The sequence below is a fragment of the Myotis daubentonii genome, chromosome 4 (genome assembly GCF_963259705.1).
Source record: "Myotis daubentonii chromosome 4, mMyoDau2.1, whole genome shotgun sequence".
NCBI lineage: Eukaryota > Metazoa > Chordata > Mammalia > Chiroptera > Vespertilionidae > Myotis > Myotis daubentonii.
Window position 1 is genome coordinate 18,501,387 of NC_081843.1, and position 12,171 is coordinate 18,513,557.

General features: G+C 46.1%; 1 protein-coding gene across 22 annotated transcripts in view; it reads left to right on the plus strand.

Moving 5' to 3' along the window:
• The window catches only part of RBFOX1 (RNA binding fox-1 homolog 1), a 1,463,300-nt gene that overhangs the window by 534,844 nt on the left and 916,285 nt on the right, over nucleotides 1-12,171 (plus strand). For all 22 annotated transcript variants that reach the window (XM_059693106.1, XM_059693100.1, XM_059693095.1 and 19 more), the window contains one exon: nucleotides 9,993-10,040. Coding sequence is in view for 21 of the 22 variants with exons in the window: in XM_059693100.1 (XP_059549083.1) it covers nucleotides 9,993-10,040 (48 nt within the window). In the remaining variant the exon portion in view is untranslated. The remainder of the gene's footprint in view (nucleotides 1-9,992; nucleotides 10,041-12,171) is intronic.

The window sequence follows — 12,171 nt, forward strand, 5'->3', positions numbered from 1 at the left end:
TGCTTAGCCCTTGTGTGAGGGTCCTTGCAGGAGTGGTGGGTGCTGAGACAGACCCTCGATCAGCATCAGTTCCCAGGAGACCAGTCCTTTTAGAAATTGCATATTTGGCTGCCTCCAGGGGATCACCGAATGGACTGCAATGGCTGTGAACTGGAGGAACACAGCAGTGTTTGGAGGCATAATACATTGAGAGGGAAGAAGAACAGCCACAATAAAACCATACAGTGCACAGAAGAATATATAATCCATATATTTATAAATATAATAAAATTTAAAAATTGCAACTGTAATAGCAGCATTCTGACCCCTGATCATGTGACCGCACTTTCTGTACCGGGTCTCATGGATCTGAGACCAGCCTGATGGCATCAGGGGGCAATTAGCCCGTTTTCTCAAAGACCGAAGCTGAGGCACAGAGAAGTCACCTTGGAAAGCCAGGCAGCGTTAGGTGGCAGAGCCAGGATTTGAAACCAGGGAGACCCATTCCTGAGGTTTCTCACATATTATACTTTTAATGGATCTGACCAAAAAAAGGTATAATTCTGATTCATTCACATTGGATAGCCATTGTGTTGACTGCTGTCAGTTTTTTTACTTGATAATCTAAGGCAGTGATGGCAAACCTTTTGAGCTCGGCGTGTCAGCATTTTGAAAAACCCTAACTTAACTCTGGTGCCGTGTCACATATAGAAATTTTTTGATATTTGCAACCATAGTAAAACAAAGACTTATATTTTTGATATTTATTTTATATATTTAAATGCCATTTAACAAAGAAAAATCAACCAAAAAAATGAGTTCGCGTGTCACTTCTGACACGCATGTCATAGATTTGCCATCACTGATCTAAGGGGAAAGAGACCACTGCCTCTAACTCAATAGTCAGGTATTGCACGTTTTAACAAATCTTGGGGCACACTGGTTGAAAGTCACAGCTGTATACAGACAGTGTGGAGGCAGATACATTTAGGGTATATCAGCTATAGGAGACCTGGGGGAACATATGTGGCCCTGTAGAAAGGAACAAAAATAGGAGATACAAATTCCAGGTGTGACTTGGCTCTCAGTTGACCTTGAACCAGATTAAGTTCTCTGGGTTTCATATCAAACCAGTCCATTCCCTGCTTTAGCTCCCTCTTGGGGTCCTTTTAAGGCAAAGAGGCATTAATAACAACACAACAGCAAGCAGAAACCCAAAGGAGGCCAAAGGCAGGAATAGAATCCCATTGGTGGCAATGCTGTTCAAATAGGAGGCCAGTTTCCTTTCAGAAGGGCCCTGATTGGCCACTAAGTTACTGCTGACTGGTGGGTGCACCGCCTTCCTGAGCCCTCTCTCATGATCTTCAGTTGCTTAACTGGAGTGTGCTGAACTTCAATTTGATAATTGCATCCTCAAATCCCTTAATGAAGGTGCCTATCAAAGTATAAATAATTACCCAGTAATTTCATATTTGCAAACTCCTTCCTGACTGTTTATGCTTCATCTTGGTTCAAATGGGAGGTTCGGGGGCCCACCTCAACCTTGCCTCAGTCAGGGAAATTTCAGAGCCCAGAGGCAGGTATCTTAATTCAGTTCCCCACCCAGGGAGTCCGGGTTTGCCATCCCTGCCTCCCAGCACGGGACCTCTGTCCTCTCCTCCTGCTATTTATAAATTCAAGGGAGCGCTGCCTTTTTGCTTGGGGGCAGGCGATGCAGACATCTATCCTCATCAGAAGTTCTGCCCCAGGAACTTCAGGTCCAACGCCAGCCTCTGTGAAGGGCACAGGGATCGTGTGAGGCTGGCTTGCTTTCTCCCACACCTGCCTCCTCCATAAGCTATTTGCTTGTTATTGTATTTACTTTAGCTCATGGGGCACACAGCACTGGCCTGTTAGGCTTCTTTCTTCACCTGATTCCTATTCTTTCAATATTCTCAAGAGCCCATCAAAGGAAGTGCTGGGATCATCTGGGAGGTAAAAGCCAGAAGCCAAAAACCAACCAACCAACCAACCTAAGGTTCAGGAGCCTCTTTGTGGGTGCCTCTCAGAGTACAGCATGGAGAGGGTGTGCGGATGCTGAGGTACAGAGTGGAGGGGTGTATGGATGCGGGGTACAGTGTGGAGAGGGTGTGCGGATGTGGGGGTACAGTGTGGCGAGGGTGTGCAGATGCTGAGGTACAGCGTGGAGAGGGTGTGCGGATGCAGGGTACAGCATGGAGGGGTGTGCAGATGCGGGGGTATAGCGTGGAGGGGTGTGCGGATGCAGGGGTACAGCATGGAGAGGGTGTGCGGATGCGGGGGTAGAGTGGAGGGGTGTGCATGTGGGGGTACAGCATGGAGGGGTGTGCGGATGCGGGGGTATAGCGTTCTGGGGTGTGCGGATGCGGGGGTACAGCGTGGAGGGGTGTGCGGATGTGGGGGTACAGCGTGGAGGGGTGTGCAGATGCTGAGGTACAGCATGGAGGGGTGTGCGGATGCGGGGGTACAGCGTGGAGGGGAGTGCAGATGCGGGGGCGAGCTAAATGAAAAGGGGAGCAGCAGGGGCCAAGCCGGGCTAGCTGTGGTGTTTATCCCCACACTGCGTTTAGCACCATGGCTTGTAGGGAGGGTTTGCAGCTGACAGCTCCTCCACCAGCATTATTCTTAAAAGCTGCACTGAAATTACTCACCTCATGTAAAAACAAGTGCGATTTACATCTAATATGGGTAATTACTTTTACAGTTAATTAAAAGCGCTCTCATTACACTCCCGCTGTGATGCCTATGCATAGCTCTTATTTGCAAACAGACCCTTGGTTTGAGTTCACCTCCTGACACCGGGCTCCTACCTGAGGGGCACCGCCTTCCTCCACATCACATTAAGCTGTGCGAGCCAGCAGCCCTGGGTTGCCTGGGCTCCTGCCAGCTCGCTCTCATCCCCTGAGAACCAAGCTGAAAAAAAAAAAAAAAAGAATGAAAGAAGGTGAAGGCATTAGCCAAAGAACATATAAGCATAACCCATAGACAAAAAACTTAGGATGAAGACAACAAAATAATTCCTGGGGTGGTGTTATCCTCAGAGAAAGAAGGCTGACTTCTTAGATGAATGCCCTGCTCTCTGTATGTGCACAGAAGCTGGATGTGGGAATTGTTTTGTGCTCTTTCTGGCTGCACAAACATCTCCTGCTACCTCCTCCCAAATGAAATACTCCTATTCCTCCTTAAAGCCCCTCCGAATACTTAGAAAGTCAGCAACTTTGCATTCTGACCTAGCCAGTTAAGCCAGATCTGGCTCTCTTGGTTGAATGGATTTTTGTTGAGATTGTAGTTTACTTACGTTTTTTTGGCCATTTGTATGATTTTAGGTGAACTAGGCTTAAATTCTTGGTCTTCTTCATGTTTTCATGGAAACCTCACTGTTTCCAGAATAATACCCTATGCCTTGAAACAGGGATCTCTATCAGAATGAACCTTCTTTAACACATACTAATAAAATGCCTCCTCGAATTATCACATTCCTGGTAAGTAATTAAGGCTTATTAATTAAAACACATCGTCATTTGAGACTTAAATTCTGAAGGAGCAGAAAGACTGTGGTATTTCACGAAGTTTACAGACCCAGGGAATTGGATGTTCTGGTCTATCGCCTGGAGCTTTTGATGTTTTGAGAAGTTATTTGCTTCCATCTGCTGGCCATTTGTGGTCTTGCAGGAACCGAGCAACTGTGAATGGAGACCTGTTATGCAGCGGGTAAAGTAAGTCAGTGCACACGATTTAGACTATTCTTCATATATTCAAGCGGCCTTAGTGGAACCTTGGTGTTTTTAGTTGAGGGAACGGGCTGAAGAATTCATCCAAACGACATACATGACTTCAAATTTGGAAAAATGATGGTTACAAGTCAATACAGTGATTCAGTGTTTTGTTTTTGAGTCAAAATCATTATCCTTAATTAAGGCATTTAAATTTAGAGCAATGATTTAAATGTTCAGATTCAAGGATAATATGTGGTGTGTAGGGAAACATAACATACGTAGCAGGTAGACCAGATGGATTCCAATCCCTCACATGCCTTTAGCTGCCCAGGCCAATTCCCTAGCCTCTCTGACTCTCAGTTCCCTCATCTACAAAATGGAAGCATTGGGCCAAATAATCATTATGGCTTATGTTTACTTTTTTAAAGTCTGAGTATTTATTTGTGGAGCGCGGCTACAGCATTGGGACAGGATCAAGCCTTGGGACTAATGAGAGGGCACGGTCCTCTCGTGACAAAGCCACGTTCCCAGCTTGGAGGGCAAAGCCCTCCCAGCACAATTATACCCAAAGGCTGTAGTTGTAAGCTTGACCTATGGTCCCAACCTGTGGTCCCAGGTGGCTGAGTGATATAGGCTGCTGGAGGTGCAGCAAGTGCTGCCAAAACAAAGCTTGATAGAGTTCAGGTGCATGTAATTGAGTAGATTCGAAACCCTCAAGAACATTGTAAACATCTTGACTATGCCCTTACTTTGCCTCCTGGAATCTGGCTATAAAATAAAGACTTGGCGTGCAGGCTGTGGCACTTTCTCTCCATCCAAAAGCAGTGTCCCACCTAGCCCCAGCTTTATTCTCTTGTCTGTCTGCTTTAATCCTTCACCGTCCCCCTCAGGTTCACCCCTGGCCGTGCTGAGTGCAGCACATTTATTAAGGTGAAAAAAAAAAAGAATTCAGGTTGCAGTAAATCACTGTGTTCCAAGTCCAAGAATTTAAACTGATATTGGTTGGGTTCTTCTACATTAGAAGTAATTGTTTTCCTTAGAACAATAGGAAACTTAAGTCCAAACTATCATGGAAACTAACTTTGAAAAGGAAACCAATTACAATGGAAGGGGAGCAGAATTTGCCACCCCAAATACGCATACTTGGCATAAGGATTGTTTGGGGGTGATTATTTTTAAGGAACAGCAGACTCAGGATGAGCTCTGAAAACAGAGTAGAAGTTGTCCTCTTTTAAGAGAACTTTATATTTATAAGGGAAACCCACACTTGTAAGGGTGTCTCCCTCTGTCCCAGGGAAAGAAGGATGATACATGTCCAGAAACTTTCACCAATGGAGATAATGACTTAAATCTGCACAACAGCCATGCCCTTGATTATTCTGCTTTTACAGATAACCTCCCAGACCCCCCCCCCCACACCCCAACATCTTTTGTCTTTAGCTGGGGATGGTAATTAAGGTGGTGGCTTGGGCCATTCCCTGTGGGGAGTTACTGAGTTTTCCTGGGTCTCTCCTTGCATACAGGAGGTATACATGTCAGTAAAGTTCTGTTTGTTGTTCTCCTGTTAACCTGTCTTTTATTATGGGAGGGGCCTTCAGCCAAGAACCTAGAAGGGTATAGGCAAAATTAGTTTTCCTCTTCTCCATAACTTTGATTCCAAATGTGAAATGTGCTCCTGCATTAGTTTTGGAGTGTGATGTCGAAATGTACTTTGTTGTAATGTTATAACCCATCTTGCCATAGCGTTTATTTCCCTTTGAAAAGGAAGAGGGAAACGCTCGGGTTTCTTCCCCAGCAGAAGGGCAGTTGATCATAAGCCTGATCAGCCTTGTCAGGTGAACCCTAGGCTGTGTCTCCCCAGGCCCCCAGAGGTGACTTAAGCTGCAAGTGTTTCCTAGGAATTACTCGGGGACTTTCTGAGCATCCCAGGCCAGGAGAACAGTGCTGTGCCAAGATGCAGGATCCTTACTCAACTCCCACTCAGATGCAAGCACCATTGCCCCACCAGGACTGACCCCTGAAGTCATTCACCAGTTCCAGAGCCCAACCCAAGACTGCCCTGGGGTCTCTTGTTAAAGTGTTTTCCTCCTCCCTAGGGCAGTGGTCGGCAAACTCATCAGTCAATAGAGCCAAATATCAACAGTACTTCTCTAAAATAGACTCGCCCAGGCCGAAAACCGACTTCTGCACATGGGCCACGAAGTTTCAATCGCACTGTACGTGCGCCCGCACGTGGTATTTTGTAGAAGAGCCACACTCAAGGGTCCAAAAAGCGGCATGTGGCTCTCAAGCCACAGTTTGTCGACCACGGCCCTAGGGCATGGATTACATGAGTGGTCCTAGGGTTATGCATTCCTTTTCTCAGGGATAAGTATCAAACCAAGGAGATTTGCATTGGAGGCTCCAGGAGGCCTCCGTTAGTTCCCTATGGTGTCTGAAACACCTGCCACAAGTGTAGTGGCTCAGAACAACAGGGATCTATCCTCTTGCAGTCTGCAAGGCAGAAGGCAGAAGCCAGGAACCAAGGTGTCAGCAGGTGTACTTCTGCCAGAACCTCTGGGGGAGGAGGGTCCTTCCTGCCTCTTCCAGCTCCTGGTAGCTCTGGACTCCTTGGCTTGTGGGCACATCGCTCCAGTCCCTGACTGTCATCATATGGCCGTCTTTTCTCCCTGTCTCTTAAGAGGACACTCGGATCGCCCAGGATGACCTCATCTCAAGATCCGTCATCACATCTGCAAAGACCTATTTCCAAATGAGGTCACCTGCGCAGGTTTCAGGGGAGAGGACCTGGGCATACCTTTCCCGGTGTTGGGGGGTCTTAGGGAGGTGGTTACTATTTAATCCACCACAGCCTCCTACCTTCTGAATCCTCTGAGGCCTCGCGCATATCAGCAGCAGAGGTTTCTCTCCACCTGTTCACGGGGACCACTGAGCCAGGATCCAGGCTGTTGGTGGCCCTACACAGTGGGCATACATAACCCTGACCTACGGAAATTTTTAGAATCAACCCACACTCAACGTGCAGAAGAAAAATCTCTCTCAGGGGAGAGAACAGACAGCCAGCACTTTGATGACTGGAAACCAGAAGAACACAGGAACCGGAGAGAAAAGGTTAAAAACAGAACATTTTTAAGTCTCATTACTCCATGGGAAGCAGGTCCCGCAAAGATGCCTGGAGGATGCCAGGGAGGCAGCTAACATTGGTCAGTGACTTGCCATATGCCAAGGTCTTTGCCTCACGTGAGGACACATGAGGCAATGGTTATTATCATCCTTTTACAGATGGGGACACTGAGGCACCGTCTCACCGCAAGCATGGTGGGGCCCTGTGATGGGAACCCAAGCCCGAGGGGAAGCCCATGGGTTGCCGGTGATTGAGTCACTGTTGGGGTGTCGGGCTGTGGAAAGGAGAACCCTGGCTTGTAGGGAAATTGATTGCTTGGCTATAAGTGCATGGCTCCATGTTCCTACTTAGCGCATAAATAGCTGCACTGTCCTCCCAGCGAAGTCTTCCGTGGGACTAAGGCACTTAGGCAGCCACTCCGGTTCGGAAAAGGTCAGGCCGGAGCCCATCTGGCAACACCAGCTCTGCTCGGAGTGATTCAAACAATAATTTGTTCCCGCCAAAGAGGCATTTTTCCAATTTGAGTCCAACATTGTTCTGAAGCGAGTGCCGTCCCCCGGGGCACCTCCTGCATAGATCTGCAGCGGATGACAAACCAACAATATCATCTAAATAAAAAAATCCAGCCTGGGCTTAGTAAATTGATCATGACAAGAAGAAATCAAATAATCTTAGGGAGGTGGCAAAAGCGCTGATGCAGCCAGATGGCTTTCTTCTGAGCCTGTGGGTCCTCAGTGGCAGATTAGAAACAAAACCTGCCTCTGGGTTACTGCCTTGGTTAGGAAGTTAACACCTGCCACTTCTGTGTAGGTGAATCAGAATCGGATATGGATCTCTCTCTCTGCAACTTTAACACATTTTCACTGGAGGAAAGAGTGGAAACACACGCACCAAAGCTGCAGGGAGCTACTCTTTCTTACCTTGTTTCTTTAGAGCACCATTTAGGTTTAAACATAATCTATGTTTTTCATCACTCCCATACCGAGATAAACTCGGCTTTCTCTTTAGGTCCTTAGAGCATGAATTCCAAAGAGGGTTCTTAGAGTAAGGGGCATTTGCTGACTCAATGTCCAGGGTCAGTCGGAGACCTTGGTGGTGAACACAGGAGTGTGAGTGAGAAAACCGTGGCCTAGGACTGTGCCTTGCAGATCATGGGAACCTTGTCTGAATCTACTCCGGCTGCCATGGCAACATACTACAGACTGAGTAGCTTCAGCAACAGAAATGTATTTTCTTATAGTTCTGGAGGCTGGAAGTTGGAGTCAGGGTGCCCGCAGGGCTGGGTTCGGTGAGGAACCTCTTCCTGGCTTGCAGATGACTGCCTTCTGTCTGTGTCCTGCATGGCAGTTCCTCCCTGTGTGCCTGCAAAAAGAGCGAGTGAGCAATCTCTGAGTCCTCTCTTCTTATAAGGGCACTAATCATATCAGATTAGGGCCCCACCATTATCACCTCATTTAACCTTACTTGTTTTCTTAGAGGCCCTTCTCCAAAATATAGCCATCCTGGGGGTTAGGGCTCAGTTGGTTGAAGCATCATCCTGTGCACCAAAAGCTTGCAGGTTTAATTCCTGGTCAGGGCACCACCTAGGTTGTGGGTTTGATCCCCAGTCCAGGCACGTAGGGGAGGCCACCAATCAATGTTTGTCTCTCACGTCAATGTTTCTCTCTTTTTCTCTATATCTTCCTCATTTTCTCTCTAAAAATCAATTTAAAAAATATCCTTTGAGTGCAAATTAAATGTATATATATAAAGTTTGTAGATGGATTTTGGTGATGGTTGCACAACAATGCTTAATGCTGCTGAACTGAACACCGAAAAACAGTTAAAATAGTAAATGTTATGTGTATTTTATTAACCTTTTAAAAACAGTAATTCTGAGTGGTTCCTCACTGATCTTGCCTCCCACTGCTTCCCTACCTTGCTTCCCCCCAATCAGTGGCCTCCCTCCTCTGACCTGACCGTGTCCAATGCATTTCCCCCAAGATGCTCCTCCCCAACTGGCTCCATGTTCATTCCACACCTTTCTTCAAGCCTTTACTCAGTTGCTGCTTCTCTTTAAAATTATAATTTTTATTCTCCTCTTCTCAGCATTTCCCTTCCTCATCTCCCTCTTTATTTTTCTCCATAGTACACACCATCTTCTAAAATAGCAATTCTACATTCATATTTCTTTTTATTGTATATCTTGTCTAACAGAAAGTAAGTAGCACCAGGGCAGGCTCTTCATGTGTTTTGAATGTTACCGAGTCTTCCCTGCCTAGAGCAAGGCCTGGCAAGTCAGAGGTACTGAATGCATATCTTTTGAATGAGTAAAGGAATGTCACAGTTGCTTGTGTGTGTGTATCTGCCATTCTTTCTAACTTGTGAGTTTCTTGAAGGTAGAAACCATGTGTTGTTTTTGTTTTGTTTTTTCACCATTACATTTAGGAGCAATAAGGAAAAATGCATAGAAAAGTAGGTGTGCAATAAAAATGGATGGATAGATGGATGAATAATGGAGGGATGGATGATGGATGGATGAGTGGATGGATGGACAGAGGAAGGGATAGATGGATGAATGGGTGGATGATGGATAGATGAATGGATGGATGAGTGGATGGTGGATAGATGAATGGATGGATGAGTGGACGGTGGATAGATGGATGGATGGGTGGATGATGGATGATCGCAGGATAATGGGTGGATGGCTGATGGATGGATAGATGGATGGACGGATGGATAGATGGTGCATAGATGGATGGATGGAAAGATAAAAAATAGACAATGTTGGTTTTGTGCTAAAGGGAGGATGATGTGACTATTCTAAATCTGGAATGGGAGGGAGACATTATGTCTGATTGAGGGCAGTCTGCTGATGTGAACAAAGGTGTCTGGGGAGCATATTATATGAACCATCAGCTTCCCTTTGTTGTGGCCTCTGATCCATAGCTTTTGCCTTTACCCACATCTGCATGTGATAAAGCTTAGTTATGACGTCCATATGTCTCTAATGCAAACACCAAGGCATATACTTCTGAAAAGCGCTATAAAGAGCAATGGCTCGAGAAGCACTGCCAGGAGGGTGAGCTCTTTATTATTTTAAAGGGCATTTCAACGACGCTGCTGAGTGTTCCCTGGCCATAGGTCTGACTCCTGTTCTCTCTTTCTCCTCTCAGGATATCAAAGCAGACTGCAATACCTGTGCGGAAATAGAGGACAGAAAGGTAAGTCGATATTTTTCATTGTCTTGGTTTCAAACAAAACAAGAACGCGGCGACCTAACGCAGTGTGTAAGGCCTGCCTTGCTGGATGGTGGCTTGCAGAGGCGATATGCGTGCTGGCGTTAGACCCGTCAAGACAGTCATGCTTCAAAGGGCTCATCGTTCTCTTCCTTGCTCGGCGTTATTTCTGATGACTTTGGTGAAGAGTGCGTAGTGCAATTTATTTTAAAAATTGGTGCTGATTTTAGTGGAATATGGTTGATGATTATAATGTCCCATAGTGCATGTTATTAAATAATATTAAATAGAATATGTAGGATGTATAATACAGTCTTGGGGTTTTCTGGGTGTGTCCTTATATTTGAAATATATAGTTCGGGTGGAGAGAGTTGGCCTCCATTTCCATCCTGACGCAATAAGGGAGCGGCAGCATCTATTTCCATGAGATGTTTGGGCAGCAAGAGGAGGACATTTCCTGCACACTTAGTGCCTCCCCCATTGATCTTCTGCATTTGGTGTGTATCCCCTCAGGCAAAGGCCCTGTTAGATCTAGCTCCTCATTTTTAATATTTTCACGCTCTCTTTTTATTGACTAGAGTTTGCAGAAGTTTCTGTCCAGAGTGCACCCAAACAGATAAAATTTTACCTTTAATGCCTTGAATCCAAAGAGGTCAAATAAGGGAATTGAGGCTACATATCTCTTGGCTACATACCAGACATCATTCCACAATTTGGAAAGATGTTTCTGTCTGCAACTGTACCATTGTTGTCCAATGCCGTCACTATTTCTAGCAGAGGTTTTCAGCCCTGATTTTGTGAAAGCTCTGTTGGCGGCTGATAGGTAAGGTGGTGAAAAATGTCTCAGCACAAATTTTTGCTTTTCAATAAAAGGTGATTGCCATACATGATTTAAGGAGTGTGACACTATGGCAGCTTAAATTCCCTCTGCGTGATTTTCTCTGAGTTGGGGTTGGGTGTTGCTCTGGTCAGCAGGCAAAGGTGTTTCCATTCAGGTTTACATTCATCACACGTTTCCTTGCTGGTTGCTCGCGTGCATGTGCTTTGTGAGTGGGACAAACTGCCACTGGGGCTGACCACGTGTCCACGGGATTTTCACCTCTTCCCACCAACCCTTCCCTTGGTGACCTGCCCCAGACACTCACTTACGGCATGTAGAACACGGGTTCTGCCCTGCTTCCAAGTTCAGGATGTTTCTGCTTCCCTTGGGCTTTTATGGAATTCACAAACATGTGTGTGCCCAATACATTTTTTTTAACTTTCATTGCCAGTAGTTTTTGAAAAATGCCAGGAGAACTGATGCTGTTAAAACAACATCAGTCCCATCACCAACAAGATAAATGAGCAACTCAGACAAGCTCCGGGCAGTGACAGCTGGCCACAGAGCTCCATCGTGCTTCCTGGCTGCCTTCGGTCCCTGTGTCAGGATGGGAGCGACGCCTCAGCCCATGGCTGCTCTGTGGTGCTTAGTTGGGGGAATCATATTAACAATTCTGTACAGGCTTCAGCTGTTTTCCAAAAAAGGGTAACACATACGTACAAGCACACGTGTGCGTTTTTCTGCTTTGTTATGGACTGGTGGGTTAAAATAAGGCTCGTTTCTAGATCATTCTTCTGCCCCTACCTGTTTTGGCTGGGTGGATAGAGTGTCAGCCTGCAGATTGAAGGGTCCCGGGTTCAATTCTGGTCAAGGGCATATGCCCGGGTTGCAGGTTCCTAGTGGTGGGAGTGATGGAGGCAGCCAATCAATGATTCTCTCTCATCATTGATGTTTCTATGGCTCTCTCCCTCTCCCTTCCTCTCTGAAATCAATAAAAATATGTATAAAAAAATCATCCTTCTATTGTTTCCTGAACTTGATCTCATAGGACGAATGACACAGAAATTAGCCTAACCTTTGGCTGCAGTTGGTGGTGATGACTCTTAGAGATACAACTACCTTAATACTTGGTCTGTTTTTACTGTCTTACTCCCTGAGGACTTCGTCTTTCTTCTGTTCCACAGAACTTTGCTTTCCGTCTAGATTCTTTTCTGATTTATTTATTTCTGTGACGTGTACATGTGGCTATTGCTTCTCTGGTCTCCCCATGTGGGTGGGAGTGGGCCTGAGGTGTTG